The sequence below is a fragment of the Nematostella vectensis genome, chromosome 5, assembly GCF_932526225.1.
Source record: "Nematostella vectensis chromosome 5, jaNemVect1.1, whole genome shotgun sequence".
Taxonomy (NCBI): Eukaryota; Metazoa; Cnidaria; class Anthozoa; order Actiniaria; family Edwardsiidae; genus Nematostella; species Nematostella vectensis.
Window position 1 is genome coordinate 8725418 of NC_064038.1, and position 27587 is coordinate 8753004.

The 27587-nt window shown below is 39.6% G+C and overlaps 2 protein-coding genes across 3 annotated transcripts; one reads left to right on the plus strand and one right to left on the minus strand.

The window, feature by feature from the left end:
• Positions 1 to 59: 59 nt before the first annotated feature.
• Positions 60 to 8468, minus strand: LOC5519935 (aldehyde dehydrogenase, mitochondrial). Of its 2 annotated transcripts, XM_001639666.3 has the most exons (15): positions 8350 to 8467; positions 7540 to 7632; positions 7052 to 7090; positions 6679 to 6783; positions 6079 to 6219; positions 5866 to 5995; positions 4954 to 5144; positions 4153 to 4266; positions 3581 to 3731; positions 2622 to 2758; positions 1465 to 1629; positions 1218 to 1375; positions 786 to 860; positions 189 to 228; positions 60 to 101 (listed from the first exon to the last, which is right to left on the minus strand). In XM_001639666.3, the coding sequence occupies exons 2-15, from the start codon at positions 7630 to 7632 to the stop codon at positions 69 to 71; spliced, it is 1572 nt and encodes a 523-aa protein (XP_001639716.2). In that variant the 5' UTR covers positions 8350 to 8467; the 3' UTR covers positions 60 to 68. The 2 variants fall into 2 exon arrangements, with proteins under 2 accessions (XP_001639716.2, XP_032220759.2); XM_032364868.2 differs by lacking the exons at positions 2622 to 2758; positions 3581 to 3731 and having other exon boundaries at positions 8350 to 8468.
• Positions 8469 to 9260: 792 nt separating this feature from the next.
• On the plus strand, positions 9261 to 27130 carry LOC5519934 (sorting nexin-27). Its single transcript, XM_048727775.1, has 15 exons — positions 9261 to 9527; positions 13457 to 13685; positions 14091 to 14165; positions 16454 to 16571; positions 19294 to 19361; positions 19488 to 19589; positions 19724 to 19802; positions 19982 to 20091; positions 20740 to 20790; positions 20916 to 21005; positions 21541 to 21690; positions 22374 to 22499; positions 22956 to 23015; positions 23594 to 23686; positions 25379 to 27130. The coding sequence occupies exons 1-15, from the start codon at positions 9283 to 9285 to the stop codon at positions 25493 to 25495; spliced, it is 1713 nt and encodes a 570-aa protein (XP_048583732.1). The 5' UTR covers positions 9261 to 9282; the 3' UTR covers positions 25496 to 27130.
• The last annotated feature ends 457 nt before the right edge of the window (positions 27131 to 27587 follow it).

A 27587-nucleotide genomic window follows, 5' to 3' on the forward strand; every position in this document is an offset into this window, starting at 1 on the left:
GTGCTGAATATGTAGTTTGCTATTGCTGTTGCTATCACATGTTGAGTGTATATTGTTTATTTCTGGGTTCAAGTATTTTTTTGTGGGATTGCTATGGTGACCTACAAAAAAAACAAAAGTTGATGAGAAAGTGCTCGCACAATGATAAAATAGGAAGTAGCAATTTTAAACAATGATGTGCAATATACCGTTTTCACTTCAGAGTACTGCTGCAATCCATATTCACCCCTAAAAAGTGACAGATCAAGATTAGAAGTTTTATAGTAATTGTTTTATCAGAAGGGGACTTGTGCTAAGTAATCAAGTGACCTTTCTGGGTGGCAAATTCAAAACAAAATAAACAAAACAATCATAAACGACTGCGCCCGCAACACCAGGGAAAGGTGAACAAATAAAATCTTTAAACGAAACTAAGCCCTTTCTGAAAACAAAGATTTCTGGCTTTTTTTATAAGCGCAGAATAATTTAGCCTTTTTGCAGCCATGAATGAATTACAAGTACAGCATGAAACATTCATATACAGTGAGAACCTAGATATAATGATATAGGGGACCGTTATAAAAATACATATTGTTAAGTCAAGATTATTTTGCATGATTGGGAGGTCCTGTCAAGCATCCCTATATTGATGTTCCTTGTGTATTATACTTGTGAGGATTCTCATGTGCAATAGAGCATTGTAGAAGAGGAAATGCAGGTGAAACCACTCTTCACAAAGGTATCCAAACACAAAATTTGAATTCAATATTATTATGTTTTCCATGTATTTTGATCGGGGTACTTACAGTTCACGACCAACACCAGACATTTTGTATCCCCCGAAAGGAGCCTGGGCTGATAGCGCATCATAGCAGTTCACCCTATAGGAGACAAACATTTCTTGTTAAAATGAATGATCAAATATTAAAATCCAAAAATAGCTAATACAGTGTAAAATACAAGCTTACCAGTATATACATATGATTCCTATGACTACGCACCCCCCCCCCCCCCCAGTCAATCCTGGGGACGTGCCTGTTCTGTATAGCTTTCACCACACCACCCGCCCTTCCCCTCTAGAAGGAATTTAAAAGTGGGATGGGAATGTTTCCTTTTTGATACAAAAAATAAATCCTTATTTTTCCTCATTTTATCAAAAGCTAACACAAACTCATTCAGCCGCCATAATCATGCATGAACATCTATCTCTGAATAACATTTAGTGTGTTTTAGCTTACCATACAGTGCCGACACGGAGGCTATTGGACAGCATCAGGGCATTCTCCAGGTTCTTTGTCATGACAGATCCCGCAAGACCATAAGTTGTCTTGTTTGCTCGCTCGATAATGTCATTCATGTCCTTGAATCGGAAAATCTGCATCACTGGACCAAAGATCTTGGGCATAAAGTGAAACAGTTAGATGTTTATTTCTCATATTGCCTGAAAAAGCGGGTAGCATGAAACATCACAAACATGTAATGTACCTCTTCCTGGGCAATGCGCATGTTATCCTGGACATCAGAAAATACTGTAGGCTGGATGAAGTAGCCCTTATCTCCTGCACGATCTCCTCCAACCTCCAGCTTGGCACCTTCCTTACGACCAGACTCAATTAGATTGAGGATCTTAGTCATCTGTTCTCCATCGACCTAGGGTGAGGTAAGATAAAAGTCACATTATTCCGAGGGCGGATCCAGGATTTCGTAATGGGTGGGGGAAATGGCTGGATTGACGGCTTATAACGGATCCAGTGGTTCTTGGTAGGTCACTACATAGATCTTAAAATACTTCACGCTGAATTGGACTTGTCACATCAGCAAAGTCAAGCAGGCGAAGGAAAATGGACAGTACCTCCCATCTCTCAGACATCTATTTTCTTCAAACAAAATGACTTTACTTTTTTTACTACAAAAGGGGGGGGGGGTGGGTATCCACCCAATCCACCTCCCCTGTAGGCAAACTGCTAAGCTTATCCACACAGGGCTCCCCATATATTGTTAAGTTGGGGACGAAATACGCAAAACCATACTATTGTCTTAAGCGAAAATTATCGAGCCCTAACTGCGCGCCGTAATGAACGAAATAGACGTTATTTACTTATGTCAATTTAGCTTATGTCAACGAAAGGGTGTCTCATTTTCTCTATATCATGTTCCATTAAACAGTTATTTTATATCAAAGTTGCCACATGGAAATTTGGGCTACTTAAAGATGCTTTGACGCAAAAAAAAACTGATCGGAAATCACACTTATCGAAAAACTTGCACAAAATGATATACTCCTTGGAGCGAGTTCATAGTTCGAAAATCGGGCGAATACTGCTTGTGTTCCATCATTTAGCATGTTTTCCGTATTTGAGCGTGAATTTTTTTTCCGTATTTGCAAAGTCCCATATTAAATCTCTACTTTTTCCCACCTAATTTTCGACACTTTTCCCACCGAAGTTTTCCAGATGATTGACGATGAGCACTGAAAGCGAGGCTTGGGCAGGCTGAAGTTTCCCTACCAAACTCTGCATTTTAATCCCCTTTAACAAAGTGTTTAGCTAAAACCAAAAAGTGCATTTAAGGAAGTCCGACCAGAAAGTCCTTAGACACCCAAACCAAAACCCTTGACAAAAGTTATTATCTTTTTGACGTGCCTGTGGTCCCTGCTGAGTTTTAAGGTCAAAGGGGTTCCCCACGACTCTGTTCTTGGCCCTCTGAACACTTTTCTCCACGAACTCATCATAGATTCCCTCCTGCACGAAGGTCCTGCTACCCGCACAGCAACACTGGCCTGAGAAGAGGACAACATATGTGCGAACACAGTAAGAATATGATGCTTTTGTAAGTTGTTCTCTTCGCATGCGACTCATTTTACTCATAAGTATGATAAGGGCTGCTACACACAGTTTGCATAGTATAGATCATACTCGCGGTTCTTTTAAAACCTCCATACAAAATATTGCAGTGGATTATATGAGACGTGATAATCCGCCTTTAGCTTGCTTATCAGAGAGATTCACCTTCCCCAATGTAGAGATCACCTTTTAAAAAGCATAAAAACAATTTCGAAAGCTCACCTGACCCTGACTCGAACCTAAAAAACTCTGCCTTAAGCAGTTAACTATCGCGGCTGTCAACTGTCTTTAACGTCAACTGGCTTTTATCATTTGCCAGCATAAGCTTGGCTTTCGGTGAAAAATCATGGAAAAGGAATGCGAAGGGAGGTTTGCCTGAATAGATATCATAAAATTAGAGCAAAAAGTCTAAGATATGGTGCGCCTCTTGAGCTCATTCATAACTAAGCTTTCAAAAAAGACAGAAATAGGATGTTTTGAAATCATCACATGAACATGGTCTATCATCTGTTTTGTCCTTCTCAATGTCATTTTACCATCGCTATCTCCTGTGCCTTTTTCAAACGGCAAAAGAGGGGAAACGCCCGTCTTGTCGCACACGTGCCCCTAGCCCAAATGGAGCCATATATCATTGATCAAAGAGTATAACAAAACATGACAATTAGGATTCAACGAATGGCATATCACTCTAATAATGACAACAACAGAAGCAACAACAACACCATCAACAGCAACAGTTTCATGAAAAAGGCGTATACCTTGGTTAAAGAAGAGAGCGAAATGGCTCATATCGACAGCAAAGTCCACATCTGAGTCTGCCAGCACGATGTTGGGGCTTTTGCCTCCCAGCTCAAGCGTCACATTCTTCAAGTTACTAGCCCCTGCTGATTGCTGGATGATGTGACCAACCTTTTGTCACGTAACAGGAGAAAAAAAATGTAAAGGTATCCTCGTTGCTACGTTTGTGGAGGTCTGAACAGAAACTTTCGGTGTCACGAAGAGGGGACACAAGGTGTTCCAAGGGCCAGGGCCGTAGCCGGCACATACACTCGCCCCCCCTCCCTCCCCCTTGGCGGCCAAAAAGTGGGTCATTTCATATAAATGAAACTTCAAATAGTCCGTCTCAAAAAGTGGGGTGGTGGGGGGATCTGAACCACTGGATCAACGTCAATTCGACTCCGGTTGACGACACCAACGGAATTTTAAAATGTTTGGTGTATATTGGAAAGAGGTTTCTATGTCGATATAGTGAATTATTACGGGAGCTAAGGATGCTATTAGTGAATATCTGCTCTGGACCCCACCCCCTCTAGCCATGCCCCTGCCATACCTCTGTGGATCCAGTGAATGCGATCTTATCCACGTCCATGTGGCTCGCGATGGCACCCCCAGCAGTTGGGCCGAAGCCAGGTACGATATTGACCACACCCTCAGGGAATCCAGCCTACGGTCCACGCAATAAGGGTTATAGAAGAATAATAGCAGGTGCACTCAACTTTGTGCATTCTGTGCCATGAATCGCCAATTGGACATGAGAGAGGGTTCAATAAGCGCTAATAGAGGCGACATTTTACAAGGGTGCCGCTCATTTATAAAGCACTGGTTGTCACCGCTAACTTCTCTGCCTTTAAATCATGCACATGACAACGACACAGAAAGTCACCTTGAACTTTAGCAGTGATTTGTTTTACCTCACTGATTTAAACTTAAAACCTAGCTTTTTTGTACCCTGGTTCCAGAGACTCGAAGGTCTCTCTATTCAGTCTATAGCAGCCCACTAAATAGAGAGACATTTAAGGCTCTGGAACAAGGATAAGCTTTTTGTTTTCACGGGTTATCTTTGAAAAAAATATCAAGCGCACATCATACAGCGGAAGGGGGGAGTGCTTGTTCGAGGCAATGTCTTGATAAGTGATAAAAAATTGGATTATTGCCCATGAATACACTCTGTTTCTGTTGAAGTATAATATACTGTATTTAAAATTGTAGCTAGGGAACAGAAAAATAAATATAACCTGTGAATGGGTCACGTATCAATTGTATTTACAAAGGGTGTCCCTACTAACAGGGTATAATGTAATTCATTATCTACCCAAGAAAAATGTCACATACTTGGTTAACAAATGCGTACCTCAGCGATGAGTGAAGCCACATACAGGGCGGTCAGCGGTGTCTGCTCTGCTGGTTTCATCACCACCGTGTTACCACAGGCAAGAGCAGGGCCAAGCTTCCATGCCTGCATCAGGAGTGGGAAATTCCAAGGGATGACCTGACCCACCACTCCCACAGGCTCGTGTCGTGTGTAGCAGAAGAACGAGCCATCTGTGATATAGAAAATGGGCCAGTAGGTACCTTAGAGGGTACAATGGTGGCAAAAATCCCCCCCCTTCCTTAGATATACAAATAATGCTAGAAATGGTATTTCAAAGCTGGGGAATTGGTAGATTTTCCTGACATATCAACAAAAAGCATTTTGTATTTGTATATGTGATCCATATAACTAGTCTGCAAATGTTTGGCAGCACAGATGTTAAAAGTCTCAATCTTCAGTCTCCACAGAAACTCCAAAGAAACAGTAGCTTCGCATTCTATTCTATGAGCTAGAGACCGGTGGTCAGGATTTGCTGAAAAGAGTAGTAATGGGTGTGCCGACTGCTCCAGTCAGGAGGAGAGGAACTTAGTATTTCTTTAGAGTTAAGGACAGAGGGATGCTCTATAGGACACACATTTTTCATCATGAAGATGTGCTGTCAAGTTGTAGTACTTGGAAAATTGTTAAAAGGTCTTTTTTTCTAGGTGTTTAGAATTCGTGGTTAGTCATTATTATCATCATCATTATTATTATTTTTATTATTATCATTGTCATCATCTTATACCAAACAAAGAGACATTACTTTTTTTCTAATCAAAAAGGGGGGTGTGGATGTCCATGCAACCAACTGCCCGTATCCACCCCTGGTGCCATACCCTCCCATCATGTCGATAGCTCATGAATTCCCCAACGGTGCTGATACCCTGGATTTAAGGCTTTGTAGTACCTTACCAAGGGGAATTGTCTTGCCGTGGATCTTGTCTGCCCAGCCGGCATAGTACCGATAACACTTGATGGTGAACTCCAAGTCCACATTAAACGAGTCGTTATATGGCTTGCCATTATCCAGAGTCTCAAGACTCTAAAGATCAGAAAGCAATTAGACAACACATAGGAACAGCAGAGAGAGGCACTTAAGAGACAATAACAGATGAGGGCACTTACCGCCAGATAAGCCTTGTCTCTCTCAATCAGATCTGCGAGTCTGTTGAGCAGCCTGCCTCGGTCAGATGCATCCATTGTGCGCCAGGGAGAACCAAGCTTAAATGCAGACTGAGCAGCCTTCACTGCTATATCAACATCATGCTGCAAGGATATAAATCACAGCTGGAACTCCCTTCAACAACATGAGAAATAGCTAAGAGGGAGAAACCTGCCCCCCTACTTTTCAGATTGGTGGTATGGAAGAATTTTGTAGAAAATACCAGTAATGATACTGTCATTACGTTTAAACCCCCAGGGGAGGGGGGGGGGGGACAACCAACTGCCATCCCTTAGGGGGTGTTGAAGGATTTTTCTGATTTAAAAATCTATAAACAATCCGTCTTCAGGTAAAAATAAATACAATAAAATAAATAAATCAGCCTCACCCTGCCTGGAACCCTAAATCTTTTGAATTGCATCTTGCCCCCTTACCCCCAGGTCTAAACAAACACTTGACAAGGTAAATACAAGTGACTCATATAAGGGTGCATTTTAGAAGTTTTAGAATCATATAATTATCTATGATAAAATGGCAGAAATGGTGTTTAGTGCTAGCTTCACCTTGTCTCCCTCTGCAACATCACAGATGACCTCTCCAGTCGATGGGTTGAATGTTTGGAAGGTCTTGCCACTCACAGAGTTTACAAACTGGTTGTTAATGAACACCTTAAAAAAGCAAAAACAAGTTTGTAACTCAAATTTTGAAAAGAAAACAACAACAAACTTTAAAGATTGGAGGTTTGGCCACATTTTATAGAGAGTTTAAATAGTCCTTGTGTACCATGTAGCCCATTGTTAAATTGAAAATACATTTTAAAATAAACTATAATTCTTGTATAGCATTAAAACACTAGTCCACCTGTAATTCCTTATGGACGGCTTCAGCACTAGAAATCACAATGTAGCCAATAAACCTGTAATTAAGGGTGCATACCTGGTTGTACTTGATTTCAGGGTTGTCATCTACTGCAGCCTAGAAATATTAGCAATTTTTAGTGCTGTTAACACTTTAGTAAAACAGGCTTTTTTCTCTGCCCAGTTGGATTCTGAAGAAATACTCTTCTTGCCACCCTTACCTAACAAATTGCATCATTATCTCTAAATTCTCATATGGTGGCGGAGTGGTCCCAACCAAAAGGGCAGGGGAGGGGGCAAGTGGGGGGGGGGGGGGAGTGGAGGAATGGTAGCTCGTACAAACTCAGCTTATAACCAGGCTAGAACTACTAGCAAAAATATTCACGGGAAGGGGGGCGATTGTGCAAATGCCCATAGATACCCATAGAGTGGATATGCTTTTACCAAATTGAGATGTCTAAGTATGGGACAAGACTACACCTCTAAAGAATTTCCTAACAAAAGATTGTGTAGGATTTTGGTACATATGACAGGTAAGTGATAAGTATTTGAATTATGTGGTCTCACCTGAGCTTGGGCAAAGCCTCTTAGCTTAGATACAGCTGGAATGAACCTCCTCAAGAGAACTCGCGGAATCGAGGCAGCGATGCGCAGAGCCATCTGGTATGATGAGATGAACGAATGTACAACAATTAAAAAAAGATAACAATAAAAGATTATAAATAAGGAGCAACTATAGAATACAAGGCCACCTTGATTTCTAAAGAACGACACAATAAATACAATGGAAATGCAAATAAGTTTGGATGTGGCCCTGAATTCTATAGCTTAGACAATCTAACAATATATCAATTTCCAATATCAAGTTAAGCAATATATTATCCGCAAGCATACACGAAAGTACTCCAAGCTTAGTGCAACCAAACCCTTTAAAGGTTGTAAGCGAATGGTATTGCATTCAAGTCAGTTAGCACGTGTAAGCAGAAAATTTTGGTCTCTTTGTTGAAATGGTTGTTTTTATTGCCACTGCGTAGCAGTAAGATGTCACGCTTGAAAAACTTGTGAAATGTAATCTGTCTAAATAAGATCAAATCGTCTCGTTATCCTACTCTAAAGAGATATACTGAAGGAGAATAAGTTTAATCAGACTTATTAGCTTACTTCAGTGGGTTATAAACTTTTATTCAGTCTATACTACGTTTCAAACTTTTAAACTGTTACACAAGCTATTAGTCAACATGTTCGATTTATAAATCAAAATAGTAACTACAGCAAATTCAAGTTTTACCCTCTATCACCACAACAAGAGAAAAATATATATATTACCTATATTTTCATAATAGCCCTGCATTTTGGAAAATTCTCCATGCTTCTTACCTTTACAACAGGTCGCTTTATGCCTTGATGAGAGTGACACAACTCACACAGAGCGATATGTTTTTTATAGGGCCCTTGCGTGTGACGTCAGGTAACGCACTCTAACCTCGTGACTCGTGACCTCCTGTGAGGTTCGGAATGATGAAAAAATGGCATATTAACTTTACGTTTCCATTACTCAATAAAAACACCTATACAAATATAAAAAGAGGTGGCAAAATACATCTATGAATGTTTTAAGAGTAGGGAGCATACAGAGCTGGGAGAGGGGGGTGCCTGGTGGTGGGACATGAACAGAAACAGGGCCCCGAATGGTCTTTTGCGAGCACTCCGTTTTTTATGCGAGACCGAGCATTTTTAGGCTGAAAAAAAAAATTGCGCGAGCATGCGAGCATGAGCCGAAGACTGCGAGCACATCGAAATTTCGGGGGGCCATTCGGGGGCCCTAGAAACTATTGCAGACACTGCCATATTGCTGCACTTGCACCTCCTCCCTCCTTCTGTTAGCAAAATAGTGATGTACAAGTTTGTAACTGCTAATAAATGAACATAAATCTATCTAGCCCTAGCTACGTGCGACATACAAAAGGAAGCTACGCCATAGTAATCTTTACAAGCTCAAGACGGTTCCAAGACGCTCAAAGGCAGGTCATTTTGTATTCTTCGTTAGCTCGTATCGACGTCTCTTTTATTTTGGCCTTACATGACAGTTTGTCTTTCGGGATCTAAAAAGTGTCCTTTAGTCCTTAAAAACGGGTGCCTTTAAGCCTTTATTCTAAAGACGGAATAACTTCACAGAAAATGGATGATAGAGCTTTTATTCGGAGCTGTTGTAAGCGAGGTCCCCCCTCCCGTTATGTCTTCCGACCCGCAACCCACGGGAAAAGTACGAGGGCTACGCATCACGTGACCTTATCGCAGTTCTTCGCCAAAATGGCGGACAGCGACGAGGGTCCACCGTCACAAGACGATCAGATCGCTAGTAAACCACGGCTGATCGAGCTCAAAAAGGGTCCAAACGGCTTTGGGTTTAATGTCAGAGGGCAGGTTTCCGAGGGAGGCCAGCTAAGGTCGATAAACGGAGAACTGTATGCACCGCTTCAACATGTTAGCGCCGTACTCGAGAATGGACCGGCACATCGAGGGGGAGTTATTGTCGGTGATCGTATCCTGGAAGTGTAAGTTTTACTAGTATATCGTTCTACTTACAATGAATTTTATCTATATAGGTGCTGGATCTAAACGGTGTTATATCAAGGGAGACGGTTTCTTATTGGATTTATTTTCGATCTGATTCACCTCGATTTATTCGTCGTTTCCGCGAATTCGTACTGTCATGTTACCCCAAGCTTTATATGTTTGCTGCAATTAGCGAATTCTACTGAAAATAGTTGCATTTCTATGCTTTTAAGGACTTTTACAGGCTCATTATAAATCCATTACATTTTTATTTTTTTTTTTAAATCAAAGTCGTATCCACTTCAAAAACGATAACTCTCGGACCACAAATTTTGCTGTTGATATTTCGGCTTCTGATTGCTTTTTTACCTAACACCACAAAACCAAACAAGTGAGCAAAGTTCTATTTCTATTTTAAGTGTTAGAATGTCTTGGTGTGGCTATAATTGTTTTTTTTGTATTTGTTTTCTGTCGAACATGGAGACTGTTAAGTAACGGTTTAGTTCAACTTTTTTGTGTTGCCAAACAAGGAAGTTGTTTGAATTTTTCATATTTTTATTCATTTACTTACATGATAATACCTACTGTAGCGCAGTATTTTCGATCTATATATATATATATATATATATTTTAATTCTGTGCTTTCTAAACTCAAACTATCAGTTGTTTTGACTGAATATAGAAATAACAGAGAACAGGCGTTTTTTAACTAACTTGTCTGACCATGGGGTGACAGACTAAAATGAATGTTATTACTTTTGCTATCCAAGCTCAATACAGCATACTCGGAAGGATCATTATGATTTGTTCTCAATTTTCACTCTTATTGACATTGATAGATCTTAATCATTAAACTGCTTTCATTTGGAATTTTTACTGTGTGCATTATACATAATATGTTATGTGTGGGTGTGTGAATAAAGTATCAGTAAATATATCTTCATCAGTTGGTTTTGAGGTGTCATACAAAACGTTTTCAATGTTTGTATAGACTGTGGACATAATGTGAACATCAATGGGGCAAGAATACCATTATCATATTCACCCATATGTACCACAGAAAAACAAATAAAAATTCATCTATTCCTTTTTATAGTAAGACCATAGCTAACTCTCATGCGAAATTAAACATTTCCAATCTTATTTTTATTTTGCTTGCAGTATTTTAATCCTTTCCATTCAACCATTTCAAATTGAAATACTGTAACAAAGCACATTATACGTCTTTCCCTCTTTTCCTAATAACTCTATTTTTAACTTAGTAAAACACCTCGAGCAAACACTGCGAGGAGGGCATTAAACAACACATGCTGGCAGAGTCCCCCCTCCCCCCAATCGTTTGGAATCTGTTTAAAATACTGGATTTCACATGCAAAAAGATATCATCTGCTCAAAATAGTATGGAGTGCTGTCTCCCCGATTCAAATGTAACCAAAACCACCCTCTAAGGGATATTGCTCCTGTTGTTATATCAACTTATTACAACCTTCGGAGAAAGAAACCAACCAAGCCCCACGTTAATACTAATAGATTTCTCAACGCCTTCGCTGATCGGCTTGCATTCACATATAACCTAGCCTTAGCAAGTGAGCAATAAAGTTGTAACAGCCGGTTGTTTTGTTTTTGTTTTTTATGTACTTGTATGGTAGTGCGCCGCCCCCTGCAACTTGGTAAAGTCAAACTGTGTTTAATTCTAGTTCTGTCTGCACATTATGAAATCAAGATGGCTTCCATGGAAGTACATATCATTTTCCAAGGGCATTGTCACCTCCTTTTTAACCTCCCTCTCACTCTTTCTAAATGCAGCATCCTGATTTCCTAAGGTAACCATAGTCATCGGCACCCCCCAAAAAAACTTGGGCCCTCAACCGACCCCCCCCCCCTTAAAGTAACCCTGGGAATGTCCCTGGGAGTGGTGACTTCCATTTTTCATTTTATTAGCATGTTATCTGTTGTTTGACACAATGTCTACACCTGCTGTGCAGTCTGGGTAGTTTTTAAGAACCACTATGTTTGAATAAGACACATTGTAATAAACCATGGGATAACAACAGAGCACCTCATTTGTAAGCACCACAGTTGTCCATGGCAATGTTTGGAACTCAGTGCTCTGATCACATTATACCTGTTTTACGTGCACCTTGTGTTGTTGTCTCCAAGTCGAGACTGGTTTTTGGTGACGGAAGCCATTTCACAGCCATTAGAACCCTAAATAATAAGAGAGCACTGAAAGGCACCAGGCGTCTAGAAAGCACATACAACTTAATCAACAACAACACAAAGCTAAGAAACAATTCAAAAATTATTTAATTGCTGGATTTGTGTTTATCAGTATTACTTTTGTGAAATAAAAAATAAATAAATAAAAAGAGTGCACTGAAAGGCACCAGGCATCTAGAAAGCACATACAACTAAATCAACAACAACACAAAGCTAAGAAACAATTCAAAAATTATTTAATTGCTGGATTTGTGTTTATCAGTATTCCTTTTGTGACAGTAGCTAAGAAGGCAATCTTATGATGTTGTCTTGGTTGTGATCAGATGTGACAGATGCAGAACTGGAAAAATTCAAACGTCTAGCCCGAGTATCAGGCAATTTTATTTTTCAAAAGACAGAGAGGGAAAATAAAACTACGCCTGACACAAATACTAGACGTGACGCCTGCCGCCCCTTTTCAGGCCGCTGTCAAAATACATCAGCTGTCAAATTGTCCCGCATAAATTACTCGCGTGGTAGCACAATCAAATGCCCAAATCATAAACAGTATTTACGTAAAGCAAAATTACAGTGGTGTTATATCAGTATATGCAAGGGTAGAAATTTCAGTAGCGACAAACCCCGGTGAGGTAACTTGATGTTATGATGTAAAATGATTTGAATGCTTTCAAAAAACTGATAGGAAAACACAAAAGATAGTTCACGGCGCAAGAGATTTACAGTTTATGTAACTTACAAGACTGCAGATCCACACATCAGATCACCAAATTACTACAGGATATTCACATCAACAATTTACTAAACAGGGTTTTTCGTCTACATAGACAAACTGCTGCTTGAACACAAATTTCATTGATAAGCTCACCCGATAAACTCGCAGGAAGAACCGCAAACAATCCCAAGAATTCTTCGCTCTCATAGACAAATTTCTTGAATATTTGGTGCCTGGTTCCTGGTCTATCTAAGAATTTGATAACTACTACTAATGATATCCGTAGTATTAAGGCAGCTTCTACGGCATCCATATTTCCAGCACCTTTGTAGATCTTAGCATCGATAAATGATACTGATAAGAAACAACTGAATAAACACATGCAATGACTGGCCTAGGCAAGGCATTTTTACATGCCGATAAGGGTCAATCTGAGCGCACTTTTTATGTGCATTGTTTTCTAGCCAATCCCAGTGGTCCCAATATATGGGACCCAAACATGAAAATTTTACAGTATTTGTATCAGGCCCTCTTTTTATCGCTTCCCGGTATATACTTCATAGGGAACAATAAAAGGGCCTGACACTCTGGCTATCAAATGTCATGATTGACGTCTACCAAGACACAGTTGTGACTTGTAAATAAAAGGCACAGGGTGCATGTGTGACTGAAAGCGAGTGTAATTTCTAAACCGCATGCCAGTGGTTCGTTTCCAGAAATAGGCCAGAGAATCCTCCATTTCCGATCATTAAAGGGGGTTGCATTCCACACGATTCAGGGTACAACATTAGGTCTAAATCTACCTTGTATCAAAGGCCTACAAATACTAGTCAGTTCAACAAGTTTGTAACTGTTAAATTTACTGATTGCATTTGATTTAATTGTATTGCTTTGCTAGTGTGCTTCTGACTAACCTGTAATTCAGTATATGGTACTGTGAAAGGTTGAATTAAACATATTATTACAATAAAAAACTGACAATACAATTTGCTGCAGGAATGGTACCAATGTAGAGGGAGCCACACACAAGCATGTTGTTGAGCTCATCAAAAAAGGTGGCGACAACCTGACACTTGTTGTCATAGCTGTCACTCACTCAGAGGTGGAAAAACTGGACAGTGACAGCTCATCGGGTACGGAGTACTATGACTACTCAGATAGAAGGGTGATGCCCCTCACTATACCAGAGTCGAGAGAGCTTCAAGCTGCAGGAGAAACCTTTATGGTATGTTGCACTAAAAAAAAAATATTTTTTACTTACTCTTTCACTCCTAAACCCATACGCATCTACATATCAAAAATGATATTCTATCGAATGATAGAAGCCGGAAAATAGTTTAGCATCTGGAAATTTTTTACAAGAGCTAGCAGAGCATTGAAAATGGCAGTAAGACAACATACATGATACACATTTTCTCCCCTAAAGAAGAGAAACATGTAATCTCTAACCTGCCATCCTTAAAATCAGGATGCTAGCTGTGCAGTGAGATATTAATTACAAAATGCTATTTTGATAAAGGATTCAACTAAATGTAGCATTATGTGTGACTTTTCTCTCGACTGTTCTTCTTCATACTGAGTGTTTTATGGTCATATTCTAAATTTCTTATATTCTTTTTTTCCCGTTTAGGTGTACAATATATATTATTCTGGAAAGCAAATATGCTCAAAAAGATATAAGGAATTCTCAAATTTACATAGTCAGGTAGGTATGTACTTCTTATGGGATCTTACATTTCTGATCCCACAAAAATGTTTAGTGCATAGAGTCGTGTGGAGATGCTGTCTTGCACTTAAAAATTATGAAACCTCTTAGATAAAAAATCAACTTAAATTAAAACTGTTGTATTTAAAAAAAACTAGTGGTTACCGTGAAATATTCACTAATAGCAATTCTTTGTTGTACAAAACTGTTCAAGGTAGTTCTGTTGAATTGCACTGCACACCCCTTCTGTGCATAGTGTTGCGGGCTGTTTGTTCGAATTTTCCAGCATTAAGTGCGTGCGCGCCACAAATGTACAAAAAAAGGCATGTGTTTTTTCACAAATCGCTTTGACAGAAAAAATGAACTCGGTTATCCCCAATTTTTATTTGCTCAAATAGTTAAATATATATGGGAAAAAGATAGACTGAAAGAAGAAAAAAGTTGGCTTGTAGAAGTTTGTTTATTTTGTCTTAAAAACCATAAAATACTACTTCAAAATGGCACACGTATAAATAGGGGGGAAAACAGTGTCTTTTAGTGCGATCTCTTAAATGTGATTTGTTTTGAACATTAGCTACTACGGGTCATTGTTTAGGAGATTGGATTTTGGCAGCTCGACAAACAGAACTAAATTTTCTAAAGACTATAGGAACTCTTTTTGAAAACTAAGAGTTGGGATTTTTCCTTGCGCGATCAGTAAAAATGTGTCACCTCTACACCCCTCTGTTGTGAAAATGAGGTCAGTAGCCTCATTTTTTTATTAAATTTTAGAAAGCCCTTAACTTCAATATTGTTTATGCCAAGTTTAAAAAAAATCTGGGTTGTAGAACTATTTCAAGGGAATTACCTTAAGGTATATTTCGATCCTTTGATGTATTGGGTTTCTGTGGTGCTTTAGGGGAATAGTATGCGTTGTCGTTGATTAAGCAAATACCTCCCTTTTGGGTCCCCATTATATTTATCACATATTTAATTTACCTAATAAAAATGTGAAAGTGTGCTTCTATAAAATACCACCTATATTTTAGTATTCCGCACCTCTTCCCATATCCATGTTGGGAACCCTATGTATGATGTTTTTGGCGGGAATAGGCCAACCAAATTCAAACCATGCAGTTTGCATGTTCATATGTTGGGTTTTGCGAATAATACAGTGGATTGTGAATCCTCGCTTCATTGGCTTTCTTGGGCCTGGTGTGTTATTTTGTGGTCGATTCCATACTTCAAAATCAATTTGACGTAAAAGGTATGTGGGTCTGAAAACACAAAACGACCGCCAACTATTTGTAATAAACAAACCTTTTTATAATAAATAAAGTCGAAAAGTACTTAAAATAAGTGTTGTGCACCATCTCGGTACTGTCCTTTAATAGATTGAGTTGAAGTTGTTCAGTCAAAAGTCTTGCAGTTAAAAGTAGATAAAAGCTCTTTTCTTCCATTTTATTGTTTGCGAACCATTTTGTTAATGCGTGATGGGGCTAAAGAATCACTTTCTTTTCAAGGTAGGAATAATGCCTTTCTAAATAACGATAAAAAGATGGTTGTGTATTCAGCTACAATTAATCTATCTATGCAATGAAACTACGGCAAGTATTTAAATTCTTTTTCAGATTTGATTTTAGGCTTGAAGGTTTGTTTACACATCTTCCGAGATTGTCTAGAATAAGATCTCTCCTTTACAATGATATTTTTTGGTTTTTCTTGAGAGACACGGAGGTCTGAAGGTCTTTGGCCTCTTTTGCTGCAGGAAATAAATAATTTTATTATGCTTCTGTGAAATCCTGAAAATGGCGCCTTTGTGAGTGTGATCCTCTTGCTTACAAAAACGTACAAAAACATACTACACGCATCACTACATACAAGTTACAGTTTCACTCCCCGTCACTTCTACTGTAACTCTCGATCCTCGGAAAGGGTTCACGCAATATACGAAAAAAAAAAAACTGCTTCACTCCGCTCTATTTTTCTCGCCTCTCTGAGGCTCGCGATGCACTTTGTGCATCTTTCGCTGGCACTTCGCGCTTACACTACTCGTACCCTTGTATCTTCGAACAAAGACCCTGTTGACAAACATAATCCACTTCATAATCTGAGTCCCACACCCCCAACAACGCTACCGATAACTCCCCTAACAAAACAAACACATGACGTGTTGATTTTCGTAATATCAATAGTGCGTTAAATAGGAATACATTTTGCCGTGCTCCCTTGACCAGATCTGGTAAATCCTTTTGATGACCAAACAATGACACTTACAGTGCCACTTATATTATATTTGCTACTTTCAGTTAAAAAAGGAGTTTAGAGACTTCCAGTTTCCCAAGTTCCCTGGGAAGTGGCCGTTTACTCTGTCTGAGCACCAGCTAGAAGCAAGAAGGAAAGGACTTGAGAGTTACTTGCAGCAAGGTAGTGTCTGTCCTCATGACTGTGGCTGCATAGAATTTGGGGCTGGGAGTTGGTAACAGGTCTTGTCAATATTCCTTGTAATTGTTTTGTGCAGGGGAGGGGGGGGGAGTGTAGACACAATTGTCTCCCACATGCATGTCCCTTTACAATCAAAAGTCTACATTAGGACTACCCCCAAATTGGGACTAACTACAGCATTGACCCCCCCCCCCTACCTCCTGCTAACTGCATCATCAACCCCCTCCTCCCTGCTAACTGCATCATCAACCCCCTCCTCCCTGCTAAGTACATCATCAACCCCCCTAGCTCCTGCGAACTACAGTGTTGAACCCCCTTCCCCCTGTTAAGTACAGCATTGAAACCCTCTATCCCCTGCTAACTACATCATCAACCCCCTACCCCTTGGGAACTACAGCGTAGAACCCCCCTACCCCCTGCTAACTACAGCATTCACCCTCCTATTAACAACAGCACTGATCCCCCCCTATTAACTACAGCATTTACCCTCCTATTAACTACAGCATTGATCCCCCCTATTAACTACAGCATTGATCCCCCCTATTAACTACAGCATTGATCCCCCCTATTAACTACAGCATTGAACCCCCCTATTAACTACAGCATTGATCCCTCCTATTAACTACAGCATTTACCCTCCTATTAACTACAGCATTGATCCCCCCTATTAACTACAGCATTGATCCCCTCTATTAACTACAGCATTGAACCCCCTATTAACTACAGCATTGATCCCCCTATTAACTACAGCATTGAACCCCCCTATTAACTACAGCATTGAACCCCCCTATTAACTACAGCATTGATCCCCCTATTAACTACAGCATTGATCCCCCCTATTAACTACAGCATTGATCCCCCCTATTAACTACAGCATTGAACCCCCTGTTAACTACAGCATTGATCCCCCCTATTAACTACAGCATTGATCCCCCCTATTAACTACAGCATTGATCCCCCCTATTAACTACAGCATTGAACCCCCTGTTAACTACAGCATTGATCCCCTCTATTGACTACAGCATTGATCCCCCTATTAACTACAGCATTGATCCCCCCTATTAACTACAGCATTGATCCCCCCTATTAACTACAGCATTGAACCCCCTGTTAACTACAGCATTGATCCCCCCTATTAACTACAGCATTGATCCCCCCTATTAACTACAACATTGAACCCCCCTATTAACTACAGTATTGAACCCCCTGTTAACTACAGCATTGATCCCCTCTATTAACTACAGCATTGATCCCCCTATTAACTACAGCATTGACCCCCCTATTAACTACAGCATTGATCCCTCTATTAACTACACCATTTACCCCCCTATTAACTACAGCATTTACCTCCCTATTAACTACAGCATTGATCCCCCCTATTAACTACAGCATTGATCCCCCCTATTAACTACAGCATTGAACCCCCTGTTAACTACAGCATTGATCCCCCTATTAACTACAGCATTGATCCCCCTATTAAGTACAGCATTGATCCCCCTATTAACTACAGCATTGATCCCCCCTATTAACTACAGCATTGAACCCCCTGTTAACTACAGCATTGATCCCCCTTTTAACTACAGCATTGAACCCTCCTATTAACTACAGCGTTGATTCCCCCTATTAACTACAACATTGATCCCCCTATTAACTACAGCATTGATCCCCCCTATTAACTACAGCATTGAACCCCCTGTTAACTACAGCATTGATCCCCCTATTAACTACAGCATTGATCCCCCTATTAAGTACAGCATTGATCCCCCTATTAACTACGGCATTGATCCCCCCTATTAACTACAGCATTGAACCCCCTGTTAACTACAGCATTGAACCCCCCTATTAACTACAGCGTTGATTCCCCCTATTAACTACAACATTGATCCCCCTATTAACTACAGCATTGATCCCCCTTTTAACTACAGCATTGAACCCTCCTATTAACTACAGCGTTGATTCCCCCTATTAACTACAACATTGATCCCCCTATTAACTACAGCATTGATCCCCCTATTAACTACAGCATTGAACCCCCCTATTAACTACAGCATTGATCCCCCTATTAACTACAGCATTGATCCCCCCTATTAACTACAGCATTGATCCCCCCTATTAACTACAGCATTGAACCCCCTATTAACTACAGCATTGAACCCCCTATTAACTACAGCATTGACCCCACCTATTAACTACAGCATTGATCCCCCCCTATTAACTACAGCATTGATCCCCCCTATTAACTATAGCATTGAACCCCCCCTATTGACTACAGCATTGATCCCCCAACTACAGCATTGAACCCCCTATTAACTACAACATTGAACCCCCTATTAACTACAGCATTGATCCCCCCTATTAACTACAGCATTGAACCCTCCTATTAACTACAGCATTGAACCCCCCTTTTAACTACAGTGTTGACCCCCCCCCCTTTTAACTACAGCATTGAACCCCCCTTTTAACTACAGTGTTGACCCCCCTGTAAAATAGAGCATTGAACCCCTCTACCCCATGCTATGTAAATACAGCATTGCCCCCCTACCCCTTGATAACTACAGAGTTGCCTCCTTGTTGTAGCTACAACTCTGAAACACATTGCAAGGACATTAACCTCTGGGCTTTAAGTATCGTGAGATTTACAGGGGACTGGGATGTTATGCTGCACATGTATGTGGGAAAAATGCTTGATTTTGTTTCACTTCAGTCTGCAGTGTTCGAGTAATTGGGGATTCGGTTTTGATGCAAGATTTTCTTGATGATGATGATAAAATGGTAAGATGAACGTACACATATTTTTGTGAATTAGAATTTGTGTCAAAATTAGTTTGCAATAAATGCATCTAACTTCTTGGGATGGATCTATGATATTCTAACTATATTGCGTTTTGTTTTCCATAGGAAGATACTGAAATGGAAATTGAATTAAGAATTCTTCTGCCAGATAACTCAGTTGAGATAGTTGTAGTGGAGAAACGATACAAGACAAGAGAAGTTTACAAGGTATCAGAAATTTCATGTATTTTTCATGTGAAAAATGTGTTCATTATGCATGAGTAAATATGGTTATTTATTCATCTACTGTAAGAATTATACTGTTTGTACCTAACCTGTGTGTTTTTTAAATCATTTTACAGGCACTTGTCTCTAAGATTGGACTTGACCAAGAAAGTGCTCTCTATTTTGCCCTTTTTGAAGTTACAGCGAGTGGCTTTGGTACGAAAGTAATCTGTTTACTCATCATGGAGGAAGTTCCTACTTAGTAAACAATACATAACTCTAACAAATTTCAAAATTCAAATCAGCCAGGGCCGCACTGTAGCTATATTTTTTACTTGAATGTTGCTTACTGTCACCATACATTACACTTTTTTTTCTCTCTCTATTCCTTCCAGAAAGAAAATTAAAAGAAAATGAATTTCCTCACAATGTGTACATAAGACGGTATTCAGAAACTTCAACTACTTGTCTTGCCCTACGCAAATGGGTCTTTACACTTGCAAGAGTAAGTAAAGAAATAAAATAACTGATATTGTATCACCACCACCTAATCGTCATCCTAACAAGGGTTATCTTCATTATCCGAACCATCGTTATCATCAGCCAAATCATCTTCAGCATCATTATTTTCCTCCTCATCATCATTATCACTACCACCATTATCAAGATCATCACTACTGCCATCATTATCATCATTACCATCATCATCATCATCATTAGAATCACCACCAGCAGCGCCATCATCATCACCACCATCATAACATTTATCACCACCAACATAACATTATCAGCACCACCATCATCATTATCACCATCATTATCATCACCACCATCATAATCACCACTACCATCATTATCACCACCAACATAATCATTATCACCACCAACATAATCATTATCACCACCACCATCATTATCACCACCAGCATCATTATCACCACCAGCATCTACTGTAATCAAATCAGCTAAGCAGGTATCTGTATCATATCAACCTCAACTGCGATTTTTATTGGGGTTTACTGAGTGGCTTACTGTAGATTAGATCTCAACACTCGTTTGAACACCATAAATAAACAATTAATTTTAGAAGTCTATTTTTTCTCATATTTTCACTCATTTCCATCAAAGGTATTTACAAATGCTTATTCTATAGGAGGTTGAATTGAACTCTGATGAAGTTGCTCTCAATCTTCTATATCACCAAGTAAGTATATTGTACAACCAGAGTAGAATTTTAGCAATGTTTGGAAAAGAACCCAGCATTGAAGTATCCAGAAATGATTTGTGCAGCTAGTATGCCATGTTTTACTATGCATTGTTTTGTTGAAGGCCTTAGAAGATATCAAAAGTAGAAAGCTGACACCAGGCACAAAACTGCAACAACTAAAAGATCTGAAAAATTCATCGAAAAAAAGAGAGGTATTGGGAAGATTATTGTGATTATGTTTTGGTGGCTTGGAAAGTATATTGAAAGTTAATTGTCCTGAATTTCTTTTTACAATGATCTCCCAGACAAGCAGTTGGTGATTTTTTTCACTATCCATTGTCCATATTCTGCATTTATTAGTGACAGTCTTGTCATTCAACAGTTTGCCATTCACAGATCAGTGTGACAAAGTTTTATTGATTTGCAATGTCTATTTATTACTGGTCATTGGGGGTGTGTATCAAAATACAGATCAATCAAAATGCCCAAACAGTCCTGTTAATTTACCAGAGTATAGATATGGTTCACCAAAAAGGTAGTCAACTCAAGAAATTTTATTGAAGAGGAAAATTTACCGGAGTCAAGTACCAGTTTTTGATTAACTGGATATGTTTTTGTTAAACTGGATATGGATACTGTATTCACTGGAGAACAGGATGAGCTATCATTTAAGAATTGCAATTCAATCTCTGACAATGTTTCTTGGTTTGTCATATTTACATGTTTACTGTACATTCCTTCTGGCAGTATCTGGACGTTGCACGCACCCTGGATCACTATAATACAGTGGTATTCCCACACTGTCCATGTGATGCACGCAGAAATGGCCATGTGATCACCACAATATGCCTCAAGAGCTTTCAGATGAAGGCATGCACTGAGGATGGTGTCTTAGAGGTACGTGGTACAGTATGAGTAGAAATTCAGGACTACAGACAAGCTGTAAAAGAACTACAGTCGGCGGTCTTCGTAGGCCCAGTGAAATCAGTCAACCAAGGTGAAACCTGAACCTTGGGGGATTTATCCCACAGCCTTAGAGTTGGCATGATGTCCAGGTCCGTTCCCAGGGAGGGGGGGGGGGGGGCATGCACCCCCCAACGACGGTGAAAAGTCCAATTCTGGTTCGCAATAGACATGCTATTCGTTGACAGAACTATAAAGCATAAGCAAATTAGATAGAAAAAAGACAATTTCTAGATCACTCTGGTATGTCATAAATCATAAAGACTTTTTGGTAGCTAAATCCGATAATAAACGTACCGTGGAGATGTTGCAATGGCGCATAAAAAATATCCCTTTTTGTTCTTTCAAACCCCCCCCCCCCCCCCCAAGGAAAATACTGGGTACGGGCCTGATGTCATATGCGACAAACATTTGTTTGGGGTACAGCTTAGGTATTGTTGTTTTATTTCTCATGGCATTTAAATGGCTTTGTCAAAAATATTATTCAACATTTATGTAACTGATGTGCTTGTATATTATCCTATCTTGGGTAAAATAATGCAATGTCAAGCTGTCCTTCCTGTGTTGTTTGTAAAAAAAATCCAAACTTTGGTTATCATGTTTTCTTGATGCCATAGGAACAGGAGCATTCTCTCGACTGGGATCAGATACAGCAATGTGAGGCTGACTCAGAGGCCATGGCAGTTTGCTTTGAGTACAAGAAAGGGGGAAAGTCCAGATGGGTTAAAATTTATTCTGAATATGTAAGTAGATATAGCACTTTGTTTTACTTTTGGATAATCATTCGTCATAATGCATCCTTTGTTACAATATTTGAAAGAGTTTTAAAGTCTATACAAGGCCCAAAAATGTCACAAATTAGCAACTATGTAAACAAACATTAACGTGGTCCGGGGCTATCAACCGAAGATATATGGTAATAACTGGGACTGCCTCATGGTCAAGGGATTTAACAACTGCATTGTTATATCATGAAAATTGTCAAATCGAGATGTGGCTGGACCCAACATTCCCTGCTAGCAGAGGCCTCTTTTTTAAGAGACTCTTTTCCTCGCGAACGCCAGCCCAGCAAAAGACAGAGAAAAGAGGCCAACTTCGTTATGCATAGGATGTGGTAATATCCATTATCGCTACATTGAAGTTCCACTGTAACTTGAATTCCAGTGGTATTTCTAATTATGCTTTTTTTGTCCCTGTAGTTTGAATACATGGCTGAGTGTGTCTCGAGAGTCATGCAAGAAATCGAGTGGAACGCCAATGTGAGTAGAGGACAACTTTCAAAGACGTGCTTAATTATTACCTAAGCATTATTACTTAAGCATTCCCTAAAGTAAGGGATTTCTTTCAAAGACGTGGTACTGTATTTTACTACAGCAATGCAATATAGCCATGTCTTGGAGTAGATAATTTTCTTTCGAAGACGTGGTACTATATTTTACTACAGCAATGCAATATAGCCATGTCTTGGAGTAGGTAATTTTCTTTCAAAGACGTGGTACTGTATTTTACTACAGCAATGCAATATAGCCATGTCTTGGAGTAGATGATTTTCTTTCGAAGACGTGGTACTGTATTTTACTACAGCAATGCAATATAGCCATGTCTTGGAGTAGATAATTTTCTTTCAAAGACGTGGTACTGTATTTTACTACAGTAATGCAATATAGCCATGTCTTGGAGTAGATAATTTTCTTTCAAAGACGTGGTACTGTATTTTACAAACAGCAATGCAATATAGCCATGTCTTGGAGTAGATAATTTTCTTTTGAAGACGTAAGACGACGTGGTATTTTACTACAGCATTGCTTAAAGCTATGTCTTTGTGTTGTTGTTATAGGATGGTCTCTCTACTGTCCTTCCGACAACAATGCCTGAAGCAGAAAATGAAGAGAAGCAACACACAGAACCTGACACAACGAATTCATCAAAGGTAGAATACTACTGGTGACTTAACTTTATAAATGAAATTTGGTTGGTCACCTTGCTTAACAACAAATTCATCAAAGGTAGAATACTACTGGTGACTTAACTTTATAAATGAAATTTGGTTGGTCACCTTGCTTAACAACGAATTCATCAAAGGTAGAATACTACTGGTGACTTAACTTTATAAATGAAATTTGGTTGGTCCTTAACAACGAATTCATCGAAGGTAGAATACTACTGGTGACTTAACTTTATAAATGAAAGTTGGTTGGTCACCTTGCTTAACAACGAATTCATCAAAGGTAGAATACTACTGGTGACTTAACTTTATAAATGAAATTTGGTTGGTCACCTTGCTTACGGTATACCTCCGAACTCATATCAATCTCGAATCGTCTTTTCTGGGAATCTAAACCAAACTACATACCTTATTGCAACCTCGTCCTACTTATACTACTGCAGTTCCATCACGCTTATAATGATAAATATACTACCGTAACACTGCTCCACTATTCCACGCTGCACCTCATCTTTTTCAAAAGATATGAGCAGCCAATGTATTCTTCAATCCGCCCTGATTTCTTGAACCCACACTATCTAGAACTGTTTTTAGGTTCCCTTATACAGTTTGAGTTACAGTAGTGGGATTCTAGGTTCTTCATCTCATGATCCCGATTTCTTTTGCTCATATCCACTACAATGCGTCATCCCACATCACTATCTCACCATGTCACGCTAGACCTCACTTTTTCCTTATTTTACCTGACCATACCTCTTGATCGGGCCTCCCCCCTAATCTCGACTAACCTTGCCTTACCCCCACCTCATCTCACTTCACCTGACTCTAGTTTACCTTTACCTTACCTAAATTCAACCACCCCCACCTTACCTTATCGTACCTTGTTAAACCATTTTATCACTGAACTGAACCCAACCCAACCATCTTTACCTTTCTTCACCTTTTACTACCCATATCATCTTTCTCACCCCACCCAACCTTACTTAACCGGACTCTAGTCTTACCTCACCTTACCTCAACCACCCCACCTTACCTTATCGTACCTTGTAACACCCCTTATCACCTAACTCAGCCCACCATAACCATCTTACTTTTCATCATTTTATCACTGAACTAAACCCACCCCAACCATCTTACTTTATCTCACTTCACCCTGTAGCACCCATATCATCTTTCTAACCCCATCCAACCTTCATTCACCTGACTCTAGTCTACCTTACCTCACCTCACCTCAATTCAACCACCACACCTTACCTTATCGTACCTCGTTATACCCCTAATCACCTACCTCAACCCACCCCAACCGGTCCCATCTCACTTCACCTCACCTCACCTGAGTCTAGTCTTCTTTACCTCACCTTAGCAGATCCCACCGAACCATAGTTTTATCCTGTTTTATTCACTTCGCCTTACCTTAACCCTTACCGTGTTATACTCCATTTTATCCCATCTAACATTATAAACCTCTTACATCACAATATATCTCAACCCTTTTAATCCCATGTTATATGATTAACCTTCGTCTCAACTAAAATCTACCCGCTTTTGCATACAGAAAGATACACACCTTTTCGTGGGCGAACGAAACCCATTACTCCCATTCTAATTCCAACGGCCACGCTTCATAGTGCTTGTGTCTGACACTCAATTTTATATTAATATTAAATCATGTAACAGGCAAACAAACCCCCAAGTCCGCCAAGAACACGAGCGAAGTCGTCAAAAGTCACGAAAACGGCAACACCCAAACAGACTGTCGTGTTCAGTGGAGCAATAGAGGACGACGATCTCTAGGGGATCGGGTTGAATACGTTCTTATGCGACTGTGTTCATTGCAGCCTCGAGGGGTCTCCCGAATCTTCATAATTAAGGTAGTCTGCCTAATAGCCGCTCCTAATGGCTGCTAAGCAGACTAAATATGGAGTGGATTGGAAATATCTATATCATCAGTAGTGCAAAATTAGTACCCGCGAAGTGAGCTGTCGGTTTTTCCCTTGTGTTAGGTGCAATATTTATATCGTATGGGCCACGAAGCTAGTGATAGCCACTGGGTATCAGAGGCTTGTCTCTCTGATATTTAGTCTCAATACGGTATTCGTTTGAGGTTCCTTGGTTTTGGAATCATCAGTATACTCATTGTATATTCTTAACTCGAAAATAAGTACCTTGAAAATATCAGCTGAAAACCGCTGACTTTACTTTGTAGACTGACTTTCTAGACCTCGTGCTATAATAGTAGTTTTTTATATTACTATTAACATGAAGTTTTTTTTTCGCACTTCATTCTATTTCACAATACAATGACTTCGTGAAAAATTAGAACTGTTTACTGTCGAATCCGTTGTATCGCGACCCGCGTTTTTACAACACGGAATTGTGTCAGTAAAACCATTCTGAGCCAATCAGAGTCTCGCTTTGTGCACTTCCCTGGCTATCCTCAGGACGAAAACCAGACAGTGTCGCGACAGAAAGCCGGGCAACTGCACAAGACGAAAGATGGCAAGAATCTGATTGGCTTATAATAATTTGACTGGCGGAACAGAATATCCCAAAAACAAAAAGAAATCGATGTTTTGAAAACGCGACGGATTCGACAGTAAAGAATACAGAAATAACTTTCAAGCGCACAAAAAATGTAACATTGTAAAAGTATATATCTATGTGCGATAAATATTCATAAAACTTTCGAAACTTTTAATAGACACTAAAGTCTCACCTTTATGATGGATGCAATAACTAAACTATACAAGGCGCAAAACTCCTGCGTATAATAGTCTAACCAACAAGAACCAGTTGTCATTTTTAAAAATCAAGAATCAACTGCATCGACACCAAAAAAATAGCATATGGGGATTAATATTTATCCATGAAAGCCAAGAGAAGAGTGTGGTGATCGTAATAATTACAATTCTATAAAACACCGTTTACATAGAGGTGACCTCCGTTTACATATAGAGGTACCCTCCTAAAGCTAAGAGAAGAGAGTGTGGTGATCGTAATAAATGAAATTCTGTGAAACACCGTTTACATATGAGCGCTTGTAGAGGTACCCTCTTACGCAGAGCTTTCTGTGTCGCTCGTTTACTTTGCTTTGATGTGGAGCAGAGTGAAAGACCGACACAGAAAGCTCTGCGCATGAGGGTATTATAGAGGCTAACTTAAAAAAAAAAACACAGGTTCCTATACACAGCTGTCTACTGAACTATGATCAGCGTTTCCGAGGAGTCTCGCGCTACAATGAATTTAGATTGATCTTCCTCAAGTATTCGGATCAATTAAAATTGATAATTGAAATTGACAGTCTAAATTTTGGAGTTTGAATTAAAAGCAAATGCAAATATTATTCATTAAATGTTGAATTAATTTTTGATAGCAATAGAATAATTGTCATATTACATATAGAGAAATATATTTGTGCCATATCCAGTATACAACAAGATGTTTTGATAAGTTATTCAAACCTGGTAAAGTGTGAAATGACCATATAAATACTTAACAATCCCTTCTTGTCTATGTGAGCCCGCAATCACGCAGACTCGTACCCTGTCTCTCTTTGACTCGCGTGTTGAATTGTGGGAAGTGACTGAATGTGAGACTGCGAAAGGTCTTTGGGGCCTGGTAACGAGCTCGTTTCAAATATCGTCTTGGTGATTACCCGTCATCCAACAAGATCCCTGCCTAATTTATTTACATGTGAAGCATGGGAAAAATGACTTGTATTTCACTCGCCACGTTCCTCTTGCATACAATCCACTAAAAGGACTGGGACGTAGCCTAGTATGGGGTAAACCGCCAGTGCTGAAAAACGCAAGACTAGTTCCAGTACCGCGCGGTTAAACCAGCCTTTTTGTTTTAAATGGCGGCTTTTTACCGGCGAACAGTCACA